This window comes from Protopterus annectens, chromosome 4.part1 (genome assembly GCF_019279795.1).
Source record: "Protopterus annectens isolate FY-2018-M chromosome 4.part1, PAN1.0, whole genome shotgun sequence".
Taxonomy (NCBI): domain Eukaryota; kingdom Metazoa; phylum Chordata; order Ceratodontiformes; family Protopteridae; genus Protopterus; species Protopterus annectens.
Window position 1 is genome coordinate 151,859,307 of NC_056734.1, and position 21,338 is coordinate 151,880,644.

Below are 21,338 nucleotides of genomic sequence, written 5' to 3' on the forward strand. Positions count from 1 at the left end.
CATTTGCCCCCCATCCGAAAAATAACTTCCAACCACACTGCATCATGTAAGTAAACACAGAGTAAGTGCTTATAGTTAACTGTAGTACAGTCCATGGTGTGAAAAGTGAAGATAGTTGTGTTGTCTGGAGCTTTACTTTCCTTATATGATCTAGCTTGGTAAATCAATCTGAGATGAGACCACAGTGCAAAATGTGACCTCCATGGTTGCTCAGTTATAAGTTCAGAGAACCTCATCCTGTAGTACGATTCTGGTATCCACCCTGGAACTAAACTACAGAGTGGTGTTATCAGTGAGTCCTTGGTGGTCAGTTGACCCATGTACTGGCTCAGTCTAAAAAAGAACAGTATGAAGCCACTATATGGGTTAAATGCCCACAAGGTAAGGAAGGGGTCAGATATGATGCCAGACAAATGGTAGGTAGACATGCAGCATTTGCCAAAGTATTGTCTACTTATCGCCCTAAACAGTAACTAATAAACATAAAGTGACTTTGCTAAAAGTTGAGATACACTTTGAAATATTCTTAAAAGCTTCTGCTTGCAGAGAGAAGAAACAATTTATCCTACTTTATCATCCACTTAAACAAACAAAATATACATGCCACCCTTCCAGTGAAGAATTTCACAACTGAGCAGTAATATGTGTGCATAGTTATATATGTTTAGGTGTCCAATAACTGATTCACTTATAGGAAAGCACTAATAAATAACTAATAGGCTGAATGAGATGTTGATTGCTTGTCCCAAATGTTAAAAAACAGTGCTTAAAGTAACATAGCTATCAGAGTAAAGAAACCTGGTATAACGTATAATATTGCTACCTTTGTTGGGTCTGCATTTTACCTGATCATCCCAGCAGTACCTGGAAGTCACATTAAATAATTCCTAGAGACAAGTCACACATTCAAGTTGCATCTTTTGAGGTTGTTTTCCCCAATGCCTGATTATTATCAAGCCTTCACTCAGTTAGTGTGTCCATTCATGCCTCTGATCCAAATATTTCACCCAGAAACAAGGTGAGACCTGTGTATGGGGAGTCCTTTTTCAGACTACCATGACAGTGCATTCTGATCCTGCTGACACCCTTTTATTGATAGCACTGGAATTGCTAGCCTCACCTCTGCAGAGAGGAGAGGCAAACAAACCACGTAACTGTGCAACCATGTAACTGTAGTGGTCCACAGTGCCCTCCCCTTGTTCCCACTTTGAGTGCACACTTCTGCACACTCACTGTGAAAACTGACACCTGTCTGTGACTTGGTGATCTTAATACCCTCCCAAGGTCAACCGTCTGCATTGCATACCTCCTCCATGGAGTAGTGGCAGTGTGTGTGTGTGTGTGTGTGTGGAAGGATCCTCCTTCCCTCCTTAGAATGGGCCCACTCATCCTTCCTACCAGTGCCATCAAATACCCTGGTTGGTAGTTGAACTTAGGTTGCCTGGAATGTAGTAACAGTTTTATCCCTCAATTCCCCTGGCAGTGGTATACATTTTTACCAAACATTTTGACAAACAGTGCAACTATTACACTATGTCAAAAGTGAACAAGTATATTCATTATTTAGTTTCTGATAATTGCAGTGCAGAAATGTAATATAAAATATATATATAGTTATGTCTGTGTGTGTGTGTGTGTGTGTGTGTGTATATATATATATATATATGTGTGTGTGTGTGTGTGTGTGTGTGTGTGTATGTGTGTGTGTGTATATATATATATATATATATATATATATATATATATATAGATATAGAAATATGTATATGTATGTGTGTATATATATATATATATATATATATATATATATATATGGGTCTACGTTAGATGCCCGAACGTCCGATTTACCGACACCCACTTTACCGAGACTAAATGACTGCAATATGGAATTACCGACAATACATTTGACCATGTAACTGATGCCTGACATCCTGACTACATTACAAGCAAAACAGTGTAGTTTGCGGTACACATGTATTAAAAGACAATGTCCCTTTTGGCACAAACATACGCTAAGATGGAATCATGGCGGACATCTCGGAAGTTGGTACCAGGAATTGTGGGAAACATTTACAAAGTGATGCTGTCACAGAGAAGTAAGGAAATGCTACAACCTGAGGGCTATTTGTACCACCTAGAATGCAGCCGATGAAACAGACGTTACTGGGGTTGTAAGGAAAAGAAGTCCTGGAAATGCAAAAGCAGAGCTGTTACTATTAGTTACCGAAGGTGAGCAACTATTAAAGTCTGTTCCACATCAGCATTCTGCTAATCCAGCTGAGGTGGAACGCTATGCACTTTCTAATGATATAAAAGTAAGGGCTAAGTACAGCAGGGATAACCCATGTCTAATAGTTGATGAGGCAATGGCATCAGCATTACTAGGTGCAGTACAAAATATTCCGAGTAGGAAAGCACTTTTGCAAAGTATCAGTAGGGTAAAAAGACGAGAGAATATACCAGAGCGATCTCATGAGACTCCTTAAAGTCGAGATCATTTATTTCCAAGCGTATGGCTGACAAAAGCACTGACAGTGTAGTATACAAGTTTACTACAGTGAATAATTTACATGAAATGAGTAATGCTTCCATTTGGTTAATGGATGGAACCTTTTTTAATAAAGGAGTAACCTGTCGACAGCTGTACAGCATTCATGGACTGGTAAAATGCGGTAGTTACAATAAAGCTGTACCATTGTTTTACGCCTTGATGAGTAGGAAATCTCTAAAGTGTTACAATTTCCTATGGCACTGTGTCTTTTATTTACTCAGCACAAATGTTTTTCAAGCTAATGTCCACTTCATTTTATGTGATTTTTGAGGTTGCTGCACTGAAAAGCATTAGGCTTAATGTTACAGGAGCTAAAAATAAAGCTTGTCTGTTCCACTTCAGACAGAATAGCTGGTGAAAGGTTCAGGGATTGGGATTAGCAGCACTGTACAATACCGATATGTTGTGTGAAATCTCTAGTGGCTTTAGCGTTTTTACAGGAATCTGAGGTAGTATCTACATTTGAAGAACTGAAAGGGTCTTTTCCAGTCGAAGGGCGAGAATTGCTGAAATACTTTTCAGATTGGTACATTCACTGCAGACTACGTAAATTTACAACTAGGATGTCAAGCTCATTTAGATTTCCACCTCTGTTTCCAATCCCATTCTGGAATGTGTCTGAACTCAATGAACTTCACTTGCCACGTACCCAAAACTCTGTCGAGGCTTGGCACAGGTGCCTAAAATGTTTGCTAGGATTCCGAGCAACTGATTTACATATTCTTATGCGTGCTTTGTCTAGAGAGCAAGACAGAGTAGATGAGTTACATGTCCGAATGGCAACTGGTTTTCCTCCGTCCCCTAAAAAATGGAGGTTATTACAGCGTCATGAGCAATTTGTGCCTGTGCTGAATAGTAGACAAGAATACCGTACCGTACAATTTGTATATAGTATTGCTAGGTTGTTAAACATGTGAGACACTTATAATTGGTATTCTGTGTGTAATCATCATTAACTGTATTGCTAAGAAGGAGAATTTAACAGTGGAATCGGCAAATTTAAGTTTTGTCTATTTGAAAATGATTATTGTAAGAAAATAGAGTTATTAGCTTTTATGTATATATACATGGTTTACCTCGATTTGATATTTGATTGTGTTAATTTCATAGACAACTGATAGGGTGAAACTTACCAATAGCCAAACGTTCTAAATATTGAGGGACTGTTTCATCATGAAAGGTGAGTAAGGATCGCAGGTGGGTGAGAGTGTATATATGTGTGGGTGGGGAGTCAGGGTTAGGTTCTGGGATAGGAGGGGGTATGTGTATTATATGTTTGAGTGCAAATGTGTATATTTTAGAGTTAGGGTCAGGCTTAAGTAAGAGGGTGTACGTAGTGTTGTTAACGTTTGTTTCTGTGTCTTGTGTAGTGGGAATGTTATGGGCAAGTTTTTGTTAAGGTGTAGGCTTAGGCTTGGGGGGAAGGAGCAGGGTTAGGGTTAACGTGCATTAATACAGTGGTACAGGGGAGTCATGACTATACGGTCAGTAGAGCAGCAGACCAATTTCAGGAAGGCACTGCCACTTGTGAATTCTTTCATGGGGGTTAATTATGAGTTGCCTTTTCTCACTCATTCTTTTAACTTGCTAGATCCCCAGTAAAAGACATTCAAGGGGGCAGTCCTCCATATGGTATTGAGCTGACTAGTCATGAGGGTGATTACATTAAGAGGAGTTGTGATAGGCAGGAAGAAACTCTCCACTTGATATGAACTTCACATGTGGAATAGTTGTCATGGAAGTGGGCAAGCACCAGACTGCAGAGAGAAAAGAATTCTCTTTCTGATGTTTAAAATGACGAAATTTAAGCCTATATCACATGTTTAATATATTGATATGTAGAATTTAAATACCCATTGTTAATGTGCGCTGTCAGTAAATGCAGTTGTGTTGGGATGTATGGATATATGGGGCAGACAGGGAAGATGTCATTATTTTGGCAAGGGGTACAGAACTAATATGATCTAAAAATTATTCACGTAGAAATGGCATTGATTAACTGGTCAGTTGGCACTTACCGTTCTGTAGGTCTCCCAAATGGTCTACTCTTGCAGTTGATTTCTCATTTAGGCCACGAACTTACCTTTTAGTTTTAGATTCCAAAAACAATTTAATAAAGTGTTTAAGTTAAAATTACATATTGTTTTATTGCTAGTTAATATTTAACCCTGACATCAAAAAGCTGCTATTGCTGATTGATTTGAGCACTTTTAATTGACATCAGAATGGTTGGCGTGCTTCAGTTAATCGTTTGGAAGATTAATTAATTCTTGCTTCTAGAATGTCGAGCTGTATAACTTACTGGTCAGCAATGCTCAAGAATTTCACTTTGGATCAAGATGGTCTGGAACATGAAATCCCTATTGGCAACTTTCTCTTTTATCTATTTTTTTTTTTTTTTAGTTTTTTGTTTTAGTTCATTAACCAGCAGAGAGGACTGGTATGTAGACAGAGGAAACAAAGGTTAAATTTAAGACATAATCAAGTCATAAGAACAAGATGTACAGGAGCCTAACAATAAAATGTAAACATAACAGTGGAAATATATGAGCGAACTGCAGAGGTTTATAACAGTAAGTAATAAATAGGCGCTCTAGGAGTTTTCTGTAGGTCAGATACCAGCAGCTGAAATAAATAGGTCTACAGAGTATATAGATAAACATTGTTATTAAAACAATTATATTTGGATTACTTATGGAATTGAGATTTTAGCAGTTTACAGAATGAAGGTAGATTATCTCTCAGCCTTAATTCGTCAGGGAGCATGTTCCAGACTGAAGCGGAACGTTTGAAAAAGGAGCTCCCCCAGGATTAATTGATAGCAGAGTCTTTACAGAAAAAAAATTTGTGTGTTTAGGTGGATGGCCATAGGCATTGTTAACATGTTTAAAGGTTAAAGTGTTAAGAAAAAAAGAGGTTTGATAGGGAGCCAGTGACAGTTTTGTATGGTGATGCAATGATGTTCTTTCTTCCATTATTCAAGATGGATAACGTTGAGAATTCTGTTTTCTGTCTTCAGAAGCAGAGATGAGTTTTGGGAGGAAGTGAAAGATTATTCAGAAAGTGGTGTATAAGCGGACTGTTCTTAATTCTGGTGGATTCTGGGATCCATTTTAGTCCACCTTCTGAGCTGGCATATGCACTGAGACAGTTCTCACAAGAGTGGTTAATGATATTTTTAATGGCATGGCTGACAGGTGTTATTCTGTACTTGTGCTCCCTGATCTACCTGCCACTTTTAACATGGTTGAACATCTTACCCCCTTAGAGCAATTTATCAGCTGTAGCATCTGCAGTACCACATTGATGTTAGTAATGCCCACCTGTACTTCTTCCTTCTGGAGCATTCAATTTACTCACACACCTGTCAACTGCTGTGGTTTAGGCACAGCACTATGATTTTGGTCCTCAGATTTGGCCTTACTCCTTCTAGATTGACTAATTTCCTTATAAAGTCAGGCTTGGTTTGAGGGACCATACCATGTAACTTAAAGAAAGATTCCCCGTCATTTACTATATATAGTCTTGTATGGAAATAACTTCTGTTGTGAAAATTATAAAGTGCACTTCTTTCTAACTTTCTGCTATGACTTTTAAGGATCAGTGCTATGATTTCTAATGCCTGCAGTTTGAGAGATATGTTTACTTAGCCCTATCTGATAGTTTTTTGTGGGCATTAGTTAATAGGCATATGACCTTTTTTATCATTTTAAAGCTCTCTACGGCTCCTGTCTCTAATCACTGTTAGTTACTGGGATCATGTCTAGATTTTGAACAAGTTGTACAATCTTGGAGCAGTCCTCTAAGAATGTGTGCCATTCTGCCTGGCATTCGCCAGGTGAGGAATACTGGAATGCTACGTGTGTACTACCTGTGTTGAGCACATTTTCTTCAGTCGTATGATTTAAAAGTAACTGCGCAGGCCTTGGATCTAGACATCTGTCACATCCTTTTACTAGGGTTCTCTAACACTAAGCTCAATAGCTTGTAGTGAGTGTAGAACCCCTTAGTTAGACGGAGTACTGTGCAAAGTCTTAGCTGTAGCCATATCACCCTTATTCTTTGTTTGCATTAGGTCCATGTTGAGTGTTAAACCAGATGTAAGGGTCTTTTGATGGTGTTTGAAGCTCTGCATGACCAAAGTCTTACCTGCTTGAAAGAGCTTTGTGTGTTCTACTGCCCTTCACAGACAGAGTTGTAAATAGAGTAGGGTGAAGAAAGTGACCTCCCCAGGTCAAACTGTTGGGGCCATGATCAGTAGGGCTAATGGTGCAGGAGTGCAGTGTTTGGCATTAATGTAGGAAGCCACGAAAACATCATACCTTTCTAAATGAATACCAGAATACTGCATCTGCAGTAACATCTGAAGTGTTAAAGTGATTTGTGTCTGGTAATTTAATTATTAAGCGGCTTGTTTTCATTTGAAGCAGACATATTTCAGAACACAAGCTACAGTTTCAGAAGAGAGGATTTTTTTTTATTCCTCAACTTTGAGTTGGGGGGGACACAATTTGGGGAGCTGCACAGGCCACCAGATGAGCCAACTGCATTTACATTTACTCCTTTCAGATGCATTAGGTTTGCCGGTGAGCCTGAGGTTTAGGTCTGAGTAATGTGGGCACAGATTCATGCTTCTGAAGCATGGTATTGCTCTATGGCTATGCAATTTCCTGTTTTGTTTTATGAGATGAATTAAAATATACCTACGTCTTACCTCATTTGGGGCCCTTTTAATTTTTACTTATTGTGTCCTCATATGATTCCTTAACTTATCCTCTTTTGATTGTTCTTCTTTGTTAAGTTGTTTATTTGGCCATCTAACGTGTCTTTTTCTACAGACATGGAAATAAAGACTGACTCATTGATTGATTGATTGATTGGCTGAATAGAGTTGAGCCCTGAATTATACACATAGTTTATATTTTCAGAGAATTTACAGATTTAGGTCAGACTTTTGTAGAGCTGTTTGTGTCTTTCGGCTTTTCCCGGTTAGGGCTCGCCACAGCGGAACTGCGGTCCGCTAATGATTGGCAGTAGATTTTTACGTGCTGGCTTGCCGGGCCTAACGCACAACCTTCAACGAAGGAACGCTCATTAATGCATGTCGCCACACAGAAGACGCTCTAACTGAGAATCGAACGGGCAAAGTCTAACTGTGAGGCGACAACACTACCGTAGAGCTGTAATGCTGAGAAATACTTTTGCATGCATGCATGCCACCTACTGGCTATTGCTTGCATATGCATGCAGGTCAACAATTGAAAGCTGAATTTAGAAGACTTGGAACAAAAAGATTTTTTTTGTTAAGCTGTGTTCTTGAAGAATTGTCAGTAGTGAAGTGTTGCTGGAAGAAAGTTCAAGTTGGAAGACAAGAAATATTTGAAATACTGTATGGATTATAGCAAAAGTCTTTCCCTGCAATAGATCTTAGATGTAGAAGACAAAGTGAATAAAAAATATTTAAAATGTTTGGTGAAGAGCAGTGCAGAAAAAAGTGAAACATGGGGCTTAATTTAGGGAAGTCAGCTGTGCATATTTATATTAATGCAAATACTTGGTGAAGTCTGTAGGACAACTGTTACCCAAAGGATTTTAAAAGACAAGTTAAAATGTTTTTAGGATTAACATGGAGGCACAGAGTTTGCCTGTTCTTGCAGAAGTATTAATGTCCTTTGTATGTATAAGTATTATTCTTCCCATTCACATCATTTGGTGTTGAAATCTGATGGGTGATTATCTCCATAAAGATTACCATGATTATTGTTTCAGCATGTTTAAAAATAATAGTCTGGTTAGCAGGAAGAGGTAATAAATGGATCACACTGTGAATAGATATTTTAAATAGTGTTCATTATTTGGCATCATTTATTTATTTATTTATTTGACATTTGTTGACCGGGTTGGTCCATCTGGGCCGAGGCCCTTTTTCAGTGGAGACCCGGGGAGAAAAGCTCCAGAGTTACAAAATATATGGAAGTTACAAGAATAAAAACGTTTGCTAATACACACAAAAAAAAATCTAATAATGTAAAACAGGTATACAATAATAATACTGTTAACAGATTATTTTCATTGTTGGCTAGCTATGTATATAAGGCAGGTAGTCTAGGAGAGAATGAATTTAACATAGAGAGAAAGGAGGCTAGTAAGGAGTGATTTGGTAGTAGTGAAGGCGAGATAAAAGTGCAACAGTAGTATTCTACTGGTGAGGAGATTGATATAGTAAAGGACAGTTAAGGGTAAGAGTTGTGACATTCTACTGGTGAGGAGAGATAGATATGGTAAAGGACAGTTACGGGTAGGAGTAGGGAAAAGGTTTAGTGGGGAAGAAAGAAGGGTGAGTTTGGAAGGAGGTAGTGTTAGGTACTAGTAGGAGAAAGAAAAGTGAGAGATTGGGCTGGAGAGGTGGGTTAGTCGGGGGGCTGAGAAAAGAGGCAGAGTTTATTTAAGCTAAGGTGATTTCTCACAGTCTTTTTGAATCGAAGTGCGGGGTAATACCCTATGTTGAGTTTGGACTTGGTTATGGTCAGAAAGTGTTGTTCAGAACTCCGGGGTGACCTTTTTGGGGTGTAGTATGAGATTATGAGTGATATTGAGAGGCAGAATGTGGGCTGGTATAGAATGGAATGGATTATTTGGAGCTGGGAGAGAGTAAGGTTGTGAGGGAGCACTAACCATTTCAGTTTTTGTAGAGCAGGACAGTGGTGAGAGGAGCAAGGAAGTTCAGCGGCAAAGTTTGCTACTTTGTTAAAGGTGGATTCTAGTTTGGTCGTAAGAGAGGTCTGCAGGCTGGTGAGAATCTGAGAGCCATAGAGAGTGGTTGGAAGAAGGGAGGCATGTGATAGAGCAATTTTAGCTTGAGGGGAGAGAAAGGTTTTGTTTCTGTAAAGAAGGCTGAGTTTTTTGGTGGGTTTTCTTGATGTTGTTAAGTACATGCTGGTCAAATATTAGCTGGTCGTCAATGATGACCCCAAGTAATTTAGTGTGATTATCCACCATAATGGGTGTGTTGTTGTGGGAGGAGATGGAGAAGTTTGGTTTCAGGTGGGTCATAGTTTTTGGAAGAATGAGAAGGAGTTTAGTCTTTTTTGGGTTTAGGATTAGATGGTTTTGGTAAGCCAGGTCTCGACAGATAAGAAGAATTCCTGAGTTTTAAACTGGAGTAAGGGAAGTGTGTCTGCAATAGTGATGACTGTGGAGTCATCAGCATATTGCATTAGAGATGCGTGAGGAGTAGAGCTAGATAGCTGATTGGTGAAAATGTTGAAAAGCAGTGGTCCTAGGACTGATCCTTGGGGAACTCCCATCTGTGCTAGAAGTTCTGAGGAGATAGCTGAATCTCGTTTGACGGACTGGGAGCAGTTACTAAGATAACTAGCAAACCAGGAGATAGTGGCAGGGGATAGCTTTAGGTGGGAGAGTTTCTCTAAGAGTAATGGGTGGTGGGCAGTATCAGATGCTTTTGATAGGTCAAGGAAGAGACACAATGCAAGTTAATTTTGTTCCCTAGCTTGAGCAATAATATTTATGAAAGAGATGAGAGCTGTAGAAGTGCTGTGGCCAGTATGGAACCATGTTGGGTGGGGGTAATTAAGTTATCTTGGGTGAAGTGCTGGAGAATTTGTTTGTGTACACATTTTTCCAGGATCTTGGACAGGGGCGATAGTATTGCGATAGGCCTGTAGTTAGTAAATTCAGTGGAATTACCACCCTTGTGGATAGGTATAGTGCAAAACCTTTTCCCGATGACAGGGACTGTAGCTTCAGTAATAGATCTGTTTATGAGGATAGTAATGGGTAGGGCTATGGAGTTAGCAGCTAGTTTTAGAAAATGTGGAGGGAGACCATCTCTAGAGGGAGAGCAAGGTTTGAGCTTAAGGAGCAGGGATTTTATGTAAGAGATAGATACTATTTGTAGGGTGAAAGTTGGTGAGGGGTAAGGGTGATTGGGGGGAGGCTGGAGGGGTGGTGTTGGTGTTGGAGTGGTTCATAAGTTTGCTAATGGATTCAAGTAAGAGTTGAAGTTAGTAGCAGTTTGGAGAGGAGTAAGTGTGGGGTTTAGGTGGGGGGTGGATGGGTTTCCTGGATGTAGGATATTGTTTATAGTATGCCAGAATCTTTTGGGGTTGTATAAGTGTGATTTAGAGAGGTTAGTGAAGTATTTTTTTTTTGTCATCTTTGTTAGATTTCTTAGCCTGGTTACGAAGTTGTCTGTACTGTTGTAGGTGATTGGGCAGTTTGGTTTTGATCCACAGTTTCCACTGAGTGTCTCTCTCTGTGCCATTAGTGAAAGAGTGGAGGGAGTAAGACAGAGAGACACAGTGGATTTAATCCTGATCTTACGTAGGGTGCCAGGGAGTTTAAAATGCTGAGGAATGTGTTGGTAAATTCCATGACTGCTTCCTTAAGAGGTAAATGTTTGAGAAAGGTCCAGTCAATAGGGGAGAACTGATAGTCGAGTATGTTTGGGTCACAGTTTTTTTACCTTACGGCAGGTTTTAAATATGTGGGGTTTGAGTGTGTGTTGGGTAAAGCGGAGGACTTTGGTAGGTGAGTCGTCACTAAGGGTATCGGGAAGGGTTTCCAGGAAGTGATATTTGTGAGGATGGGATACAAGGATCCAATCAAGTATGGAGGTGTGGGTGGCAGATTTGGTGGTGTAGGCTGGAGTTGTGACTAACTGGGATAAACCATGTAGGTCTATGGAGGTAGAGGGGGATAAGGTTGTGAGTGTGAACCAGTTGATATTGACATCTCCCATTATAATAGTCTCATTGTGGAGGTCTGAGGTGAGTGTGGAAAGTAAATTTTTAAGTACAGTGAGGTTGTCACCGGGTGGGATGTAGAGGGCAGCTATGTATAGAGAGTTGTGGGGGTTTATTTTGAAGTTGGCCAGAAGGAGTTCAGCAGGGGAATTGGAGGGGGTATCAAAGTAAGTGTGAGGTTATCTCTGTACAGGATTGCAACACCACCTCCTTTTCTTTTTGTTCTGTCTAGTCGAAGGATGTTATAACCAGGAGGGAGTATGTCCCTATCAGGGATATGGGGTTTTAACCAAGTCTCACTGAGGATTATTATATCTGGAGAGTGGTGTGAGATCCAGGAATGGAAGTCAGTAATTTATTTACTATGCTTCTCAGGTTGATAGAGTAAAAGGATATGTGTTTTGGTGGGATATTATGGTTAGAGATGGTGGCATGTTTGAGGGTAGAAACTGAGGAAGCAGGTTGAGCTGGGCCAGGGTTGGGATGTATCTAACCTGACAGCAAGAGAGAGAGGAGAGAAGGAATTGTGTGAGGTTTGGGAACAAGGAGTATGAGGCACTTGGGATTTCCTTTATTGTGAGTTGTTTTGCTTGAACTGTGTTTAATGTGTGGAGCTAAGGTAATGCAACCAGTGCAGGGCAATGAGTATGGGAATGAGTGAGGTAGTTGCATGAAGGTGGTTGGGCAAGTAGAAGTGGGAGGGTGAGAGAATGGTTCAAGGGGAAAGGAGTAGGAGGTGAGGTTGTATGAAATTGTAAGAGTGGAGGTAGCTAGTAGTGTCAGAAGAAGGGAGTGGAATAGCATAGTGGGTTGTAGATTAGGTGTGAGGTGTGAAGTACTAGTGTGAGAAGAGAGACATACAAGAAGGAGTAGTTGTTAGAGGTAGATATTAGAGGCAGATAGGGTGAGGGAGAGGGGTAGGGGATGTGGTACTGAGTAGAGAGTAAAGTAGGAGGAGGAAGGTGGAGTTGGAAGAGAGTGGTGGTGAGGGGGATGGGAGGGGCAGGGTTGGTTGGGTGGGGCTTGGAGGGGCGTGGTGAGGAAGGGTTTAGTATAAAGGAAATAATGTCAGGGGTGTGTGGGAATGGGGGTAGGGTAGGGAGCGAAGTGAGCCTGAAGGGCGAATGGAGTGGGCTAGAGCAAGAGAACTAATTACAGCAGGAAAGTATCAGTAACTGCAAGACAAGATCTGGGCAAGAAGGTAAGCTGAACTCAAACTGTAAGGGAAAGTAATGTTTAGCGTTTTGTAGGAGCTATAGAAATGGGGTGTAAGAGATATAGATATCTACCAGCTTTTGGTTAAAAAAGGGGAACAAAGCCTGGAGATAGATGTTTTTCCTACCTTTACCTGGTAAAATGCTGCCACCTAGTAGAAAAGGGATAGTGCAAAGCAGGGATAAGCAATCCCTCTAACTAGTACTGCATTCTAGGGTTAAGTCATACCTGGTGGGGAGAGAGGCAAGGGGTCTGTGGTAGACTGCTGAAAAACTCACACATGGAAGGGCAGCTAGAACATATAGGTATTGATAATTAATTCACAAGTTATTAGCTGTAGGCTACATATATTCAAAGTCTTTTGTGGGAAAGTCCTCACAGTAGTAGTTCTTTTTTATGAAGCCCGGCTGGCAGGCAAAATGTCTGGGTGTTTTCTGAATTTGGCTGGAGATATTCTTAATACCCTAGTGGCAGGGAGGGAACATCCGGAGTGGCGTACTGTAAAAGAGAGAGAGAGAGAGAAGTGAGTTTGATAAATAGAACTGATACGGGAAAAAGGTGGAGGGATAGGGAGAAAGTAGGTGGAGTTCAGGGAGGGATAGGTGTAACTAGAGGTAGAATGTGGAGGTTAGGTAAGTTTAAAGAGGTAGCTTTAGTAAAGCAGCAGGCTAAGTCCAAGTGAGCAAAGCAAGGTAAGCAATATAAACTTAGTACAATCTACATATACACCACAGTTCAAGCGTATTACAGTGCCCTAGACTGTTTAGGGAGAAACGGCTTGATTTCGTTAGGCAGAAAATTAATCACTAATAAACATAGACAGCAGAGCATTAATTGCATTGATATGTCTAAAATACAGTGCTTTTGCAATATATGACAGCAGCCAAAAACAGTGCAAGTATACAATTACTGTATGAGTGTGGACACTGGCTTGATTGAAAAATATCACCTATACAAGACAAAAACAGTTATTATTTTGTAGTGTAATACAATACCGCCCATTTGGCTATACAAGTCTAACAAAAGCAGTGATATTTAGTATAAACCCTTGTTCTGCCCATATGGTACGTCTAACTCCTATCACTTAGTGAGAATGCTATACAAAAAGCATGAGAATAGCCATTTTGCACTTAGACAAGCATAGGTTGCTATAACAACATTGAATATGATGTCTTTAGGGAAAACTGTAGTCTGTTATACTAAATATCACTGCTTTTGTTAGACTTGTATAGCCAAATGGGCAGTATTGTATTTCACACTACAAAATAACAACTGTTTTTGCCTTGTATAGGTGATATTTTTCAATCAAGCCTTATTGGCATCCCTTTGCTGCTACTTTAACAACAGGCTAAGTTAATTTAAAATTGCCAAGCTTAATTAAGAATACCCTGCAGCACAAAGAAAAACAGACCTCACTAGCTAAGGTAATCTAAAATTACCAAGTTTAATTAAGAATACCCTACAGCACAAAGAAACGGACCTCACTAGCCCCAAGAAGAAGCTGGTACTAATGCCCTTGATGGCGTTCTTTGCAGATACCTTATCAGCAGGCTAGATTACATTACAAAGTACCAAGTTTAAGTAAAATAAAAAGTCCTCTACAACACTAACGGAACTCACTAGTCCCAATAAGAAGCTGGTACAAATGCCCTTGTTGGAGTTCTTTTGCTGATACTTATCTGCTGGCTAGGTTAAATTATAATTACAAGGTTAGGAAAAAAATATATCCCCTACAACACTAACGGAACTCACTAGTCCCAATAAGAAGCTGGTACAAATGCCCTTGTTGGTGTTCTTTTGCTGATACTTTATCAGCCGACTACGTTAAATTATAGTTACCAAGTTTAAGTAAAAAGGGAATCCCCTACAGCTCAAATGGACCTCACTAGTCCCAAGAAGAGGCTGATTACAGACGCCCTTGTTGGCGTCCTTTTGCTGATCGCCTAACTGCAGGCTAGGTAAACATAAAGTTCCTTAATTTAAGCACAACATACCCTACAGCACAAACGGACTGCACTGGCCCCAAGAGGAAGCTGCTACTAATGCCCTTGTTGGCATTCCTTTACTGATACCTTATCAGCAGGGTAGATTACATTAAGAATTACCAAGTTTAAGTAATAAAATCCCCTTCAGCACTAATGAAACTCACCAGTCCCAATAAGAATGTGGTACAAATGCCCTTGTTGGTGTTCTTTTGCTGATACTTTATCAGCAGGCTAGGTTAAATTAAAATTACCTAGTTTAAGTGAAAAAATCCCTTACAGCACTAACGGACCTCACTAGTTTCAAGAAGAAGCTGCTACAACCGCCCTTGTTGGCGTCCTTTTGCTGATCGCCTAACAGCTGGCTAATTTACATGAAAAGAAAAACACACTACAGCTTACACGGACCTTGCTAGCTCCAATAAAAAACAACTCTACAGTATACACGGACCTTACTAGCTCCAAGAAGAAGCTGGAAGGTCTTTTTACAAATCCTATGTACAGCGGCAGAGGAGGTATAGAGGTCTATACTGTGTCAGCATGCAATTACGCTGTAACTGTCAGCGCTAGATTGTTTAATGTCTAGCGAACCAAAATCAGCAAAAGTAGAATAAGGCCATACACCAACAGTAACACACAGTTACACACAGTTTTGACAGTTTAGTTCTGTGCTTTTAAAGCACTACAAGCAAATGTTACATTCAGACATTGGCAATTACCTACTGGTGGTGAGTCTGGCAGCCCAACCGCAGGACCGATACAAGGGGAGAGAGGATGCCCTGTAGCTAGATTTAAAAATGGCGCCACATACCACGTTGGCTTCTTGTAAGCTTTCCAGGGGGAAACCCTGTTAAAGGGGAGGGGATAGGTAGATGAGCTGTGGTAAGGCTGGGGGGGTGAAAAGTGGGAGGGAAAGGATACCTGGGATGGAGGTGGGAATGATTTTTGGGAAGGGGGACGGCGCAAGAGAACTGAGTACAGCAGGAAAGTATCAGTAACTGTAAGACAAGATCTGGGCAAGAAGGTAGGTTGAACTCAAACTGTAAGGGAAAGTATTGTTTAGTGTTTTGTAGAAGCTATAGAAATGGGGAGTAAGAGATATAGATATCTACCAGCTGTTGGTGAAAAAAAAAAGGGGAACAAACCCTGGAGATAGATGTTTTTCCTACCTTTACCTGGTAAAATGCTGCCACCTAGTGGCAAAAGGATAGTGCAAAGCAGAGATAAGTAATCCCTCTGTCTAGTACTGTATTCTAGGGTTAAGTCAAACCGGAGGGGGGAAGAGAGGCAAGGGGTCTGCAGTAGGATGCTGAAAAACACACACACAGAAGGGCAGCTAGTACATATGGGTATTGATAATTAATTCACAAGTTATTAGTTGTAGGCTACATACATTCAAAGTCCTTTGTGGGAAAGTCCTCACAGTAGTAGTTCTTGTTTATGAAGCCTGTCTGGCATGCAAAATGTCTGGGTGTCTTCTGGATTTGGCTGGAGATGTTCTTAATACCCTAGTGGCAGGGAGGTAGCACTCGAAGTGGAGTAATTCAAAGTCTTTTGTGGGAAAGTCCTCACAGTAGTAATTCTTTTTTATGAAGCTGGACTGGCAGGCAAAATATCTGGATTTGGATTTGGCTGGAGATATTCTTAATACCCTAGTGGCCGGGAGGGAGCACTCGGAACAGCGTAATTCAAAGTCTTTTGTGGGAAAGTCCTCACAGTAGTAGTTCTTTTTTATGAAGCCTGGTTGGCAGGCAAAATGTCTGGATTTGGCTGGAGATATTCTTAATACCCTAGTGGCAGGGAGGGAGCACCCAGAGCGGCATACGGTGGTGAGTCTGGTATCCCAACCGCAGGACTGATACAAGGGGAGAGAGGACGCTCTGTAGCTAGGTTTAAAAATATCATCATGGAGATGAGCCTTTTGCTGTGAAGTATAAACAGATGCATATCCTACAGTTACCTTACTGAATTTGTTTAACATACAAGACATATAAATCAGGGAGTACAAATGTGTCATTTCCATTAAAGCATGAATCACCTGTGTTTGTGTTTGGGGTATTTAGGCAAAAAGTACTGTAATCCAATTATTGGCTCATAGGTAAATACTAGGCAATTAGTCTGCAGACTGTGAAATGCCTAATCAATAAAAAGATAGTGACCAAAGGTGAGACTCAAACCCTGTACCTTGTGTATATGAAGTAAGCACTTTAACGTTTTACACGAACTTCAGAAAGAACTGACTCCCCACCTAAGCACCATGTTCAATCATAGTCTCACATTAGGCTTTGTGTCCACTGAATGGCGCACAGCAACAGTTAACCCACTTCACAAAGGGGGAGCCACCACTGATCTGAACTAGTGCCCTATTAGCTTGATGAGCCTGGTCTGCAAGGCTATGGAACGTATCATCATGGAACTCATAAACAAAGACATTGGTAACCTCCAAACTCTGGACCCCACCCAGTTCAGGTTTGTGAAAGGCAGATCATGCCTTCTGAACCTGATCGACTTCTTTGAGGCAGTCACCAAAGCCGTAGATGAGGGTAAGGTGATTCACACAGCCTCTCTTGACCTCGCCAAGGCTTTTGACACCATCCCCCATTCTGGAATTATAGCTAAACTCAATAAACTTGGTATAAATCCCTATGTCACAAGATGGGTTGCCAACTGGCTCACTGACAGAACCCAGACTGTAAAAGTTGTAGACTCCAAATTTGACTTCAAACCATTGACAAGTGAAGTACCACCAGGTTCAGTCCTGGAACCTCTCCTGTTTGGTATCTACCTCTCTGAAGTACTGGCTATCTCAGAAGGCCTCCGACTAACAAAGTTCACAGATGACTGCAAACTAGGCGCCATAGTCGAGGCCCCAAATGATGTGGACATCCTGCAGAAGGGCCTCACTGAGACAGATGCCTGGTGCCAGAGGCATGGCCTCAAGCTCAGTGCCAAAAAGTGCATTGTCATCCCCTTTGGTAAAAACTCTGTACCCATGAACTACCACATAAACGGCAGTCTACTTAATGCTGAATGTGTGATAAGAGACCTTGGGACCCATTTGGACAGTAGTCTTTCCTTTGATAATCACATCACCACAGTAGTCAGGAAATCCTTCTATGTGGCACACCTCATCACAAAAGTGTTCTCATCCAGGAAAAAAGAGGTCATTGTTCACCTCTACTCGGCACTCATTAGACCCATCATAGTCTCACATTAGGCTTTGTGTCCACTGAATGGCGCACAGCAACAGTTAACCCACTTCACAAAGGGGGAGCCACCACTGATCTGAACTAGTGCCCTATTAGCTTGATGAGCCTGGTCTGCAAGGCTATGGAACGTATCATCATGGAACTCATAAACAAAGACATTGGTAACCTCCAAACTCTGGACCCCACCCAGTTCAGGTTTGTGAAAGGCAGATCATGCCTTCTGAACCTTTTGGAAGTACCTCACAAGACATCTGCAGCAGCAGGAAAGGCCACAGAAGTACCTCACAAAGAGGATTATTGGCCTCAAACAGATGCCCTACACTGACCGTCTCAAAAAACTCCAGCTTTACTCTGTAGCATATCACCTACTCTGAGGAGATCTCTGCCTAACATATAAAAGTATGTTAAACCCAGAGCTGTTGGACATGCTCCACTTTAGGAAATCACAATCCCTCCGAGCTACATGCTCTAGGGACCTAAACCTTGTCACCACAATAAACAGGACATGCTGGAGGGATAGATTCCTGTCCCAGAAACTTCCTATATTCTGGAACAAGCTACCCATCTATGTTAAGCAAAGTTCCTCATTATAACTCCTCAAGAAAAATCTTGATGAGTGGATGGGAAATAGGAAATACACCCTGGGGATCACTTCTGTGTCTCTGCTTGACAGGGGCACAGGAAATCAACTTTCTTAGGTGGTGTAAGCCAGGGAACCTTGTTGGCTAGGCTTACTTAGGCCCTTTGCCCTATAGCCTAGTACCTACCTATAAACCTATAAGAATGCCAAAACCCAAATATTCTCTAGTGTGTAGCTTGTATTTCTGTGACACAGTGGATATAAAGCAGACCACCAAACTGAAAGATGGAGCATTACTTCTGGTTAATGCAATTAATGCAGTAGTGGTATTTTTATGTTGCTGTGTCATCTTATTAATTATGAAATACAAGAGATTCATCTGCTTAGCTGTTTATCTATTCATCTGAGGTTATTTAGCACAGCTATATTGTTTTAGTTCACGGCTTCTCTAAAACAATGCACCTGTACTCATTGTATAATGACAGCATTATATGTTATGTTGTAGTGTGTAGGTGAGTTGTGCATGTCTTGTGATGTAGTTACTGTACTGTGCCATATGACACCACTGCATGCTTTGAGTAAAACCCTAGTAACCCATAGTTGACTGAATTAGGTTCCTTTAGCTTGCACTTTGGATCACAGCATGATATCTTTTCTCCAAGAAGAATTGTGAATTGAAGTTATGTTTTTACTCTGATAATGGATAACATTCCTGCAGAAGTCCCTTTCTGTCATTTTTTTTGTCCTTTTTTTTTTCTCTAAAGGAATATAAGCGTAAACAGCTGGAAGAGCAGAGACAAGCTGAAATGCTGCAGAGAAAATTGCAGCAGGAACGGGCGTTCATCGCCTCTCTGCAACAGCAGCAGCAACAGGAACAGCGGCAGGGAGAGAAGAAACAGCAGCTGTACCACTACAAAGACAGCATCAACCCGAATAATGAGAAGCCAGCGTGGGCCAAAGAGGTAAACTGCCAAGGCAGGCCCAGAGTGATTCCACTTACTGTTGATTCAGAGTGACTGCTGTAAAATGATTTTATTTAAAAAATTCATACATTCACTGCACCTCATTATATTGCCATAAAATGAATTTCATCAAAGTCTTCATCCAGTCATTCTACAAAGAATATGATGCTGCCATTCAGAAAATCCTTTCCTTACAGCACCAATTCGGCAGCCATTATGGCTGGTAGCAGGTTTTCTGGTGACACCACTCTACACTGAGCATCGTTGACCTTCATTATAAATCTGTTTAGGAGAGGTAGCAATGTTTTCTGACAATAGATACTTACACCTTAGTCAAGCTGTACTGAGATGAATAATCAGAATTTTCTTTGTTGTTTTACTTTTCTCAAGTACTAACAGGCAACATTTTTTTCAGCATTTCTGATCACAACCTACTGCTGGCTAACCTTATTTCTTGCAGTCTGAAGATAGTCCGTCTTTTCTGTCAGCTCTCAGTGGTAATGCCACTAATGTAACATCAATATGGTTTCTCTAGGAGTATTAGTAATATGTAATTTGGAAGTATGCTTACATAGCAGTTTGTTTTCATAATTCTTAATGCAATAACCTTTCCATAAGGAAATTAAATGTGACAGTGCATAAACTCTAATAAGCTGTTGAGGAGCAATGTACACCCAATTATTCTACATAGTTGTGTCTTTTAATTGGTTTATATGGCGTCAGTGATAAAAGCCGCATATTGTCTTACAATTAATGTGTATGATGTACACATTCTTAAATATCCATTGCTGTTGCTGCCTGTGTGTGTGTGTGACACCTTAAAGTAGCATAAATTTCAACTTCTAATTGTTTAAAAGTGTTCAATGAAGTTATAAAGTGCAGTGTCATCTTTTGACTGTGTGCATTTCCTTTATGAAACTGATACTTCTTCTCTTTCGGCTGTTCCTGTTAGGGGTCGCCACAGCGGATCATCAGTTTCCATTTCTTCCTGTCCTCTGCATCTTGCTCTGTCACACCAACCACCTGCATGTCCTCTCTCACCACATCCATAAACCTTATCTTAGGCCTTCCTCTTTTCCTCTTACCTGGCAGCTCCATCCTTAGCATCTTTTCCCCACTATACCCAGCATCCCTACTCAGCAATTGTCCAAACCAATGCAATCTCGCATCTCTTGCTTTGTCTCCAAACCGTCCAACCTGAGCTGAACCTCTAATATACAGATTACTAATCCTGTCCATCCTTGTCACACCCAGTGCAAATCTTAAAATCTTTAACTCTGCCACTTCCAGCTCTGACTCCTGCCTTTTTGTCAATGCCACCATCTCCAACCCATATAACATAGCTGGTCTCACTACCCTCTTGTATACCTTCCCTTTCACTCTTACTGGTACCCGTCTATCACAAATCACTCCTGACACTCTTCTCCACTCATTCCACCCTGCCTGTACTCTCTTCTTCACCTCTCTTCTACACTCACTATTACTCTGAACTGTTGATCCCAAATACTTAAACTCATCACCCTTCGCCAACTCTACTCCTTGCATCCTCACCATTCCTCTATCCTCCCTCTAATTCACACACACATATTCTGTCTTAGTCCTGCTGACCTGGTCCCTACTCTCACTACAGATCACAATGTCATCTGCAAACATCATAGTCCATGGGGCCTCCTGCCTCATCTCTTCTGTCAACCTGTCCATCACCGTTGCAAATAAGAAAGGTCTCAGAGCTGATCCTTGATGTAATCCCACCTCCACCTTAAACACATCTGTCACTTCCACTGCAGACTTCACCACTGTCACACTACCCTTGTACATATCCTGTACCACTCTTACATAGTTCTCTGCCACTCCTGGCTTCCTCATACAATACCACAACTCCTCTCTAGGCACCCTATCATATGCTTTCTCCAAGTCCACAAAGACACAATGCAACTCCTTCTGACCTTCTCTATATTTCTCCATCAACACTCTCAAAGCAAACATTGCATCTGTAGTGCTCCTGCCTGACATAAAACCATACTGATGATCACTAATCATCACTTCCCTTCTTAACCTAGCTTCCACCACTCTT

At 40.9% G+C, this 21,338-nt stretch overlaps 1 protein-coding gene across 8 annotated transcripts in view; it reads left to right on the forward strand.

Annotated features, from left to right (window-relative positions):
* The window catches only part of TNIK (TRAF2 and NCK interacting kinase), a 1,728,926-nt gene that overhangs the window by 1,357,973 nt on the left and 349,615 nt on the right, over positions 1 to 21,338 (forward strand). For all 8 annotated transcript variants that reach the window (XM_044070048.1, XM_044070049.1, XM_044070051.1 and 5 more), the window contains one exon: positions 19,067 to 19,264. In XM_044070048.1, the coding sequence (XP_043925983.1) occupies positions 19,067 to 19,264 (198 nt within the window). The remainder of the gene's footprint in view (positions 1 to 19,066; positions 19,265 to 21,338) is intronic.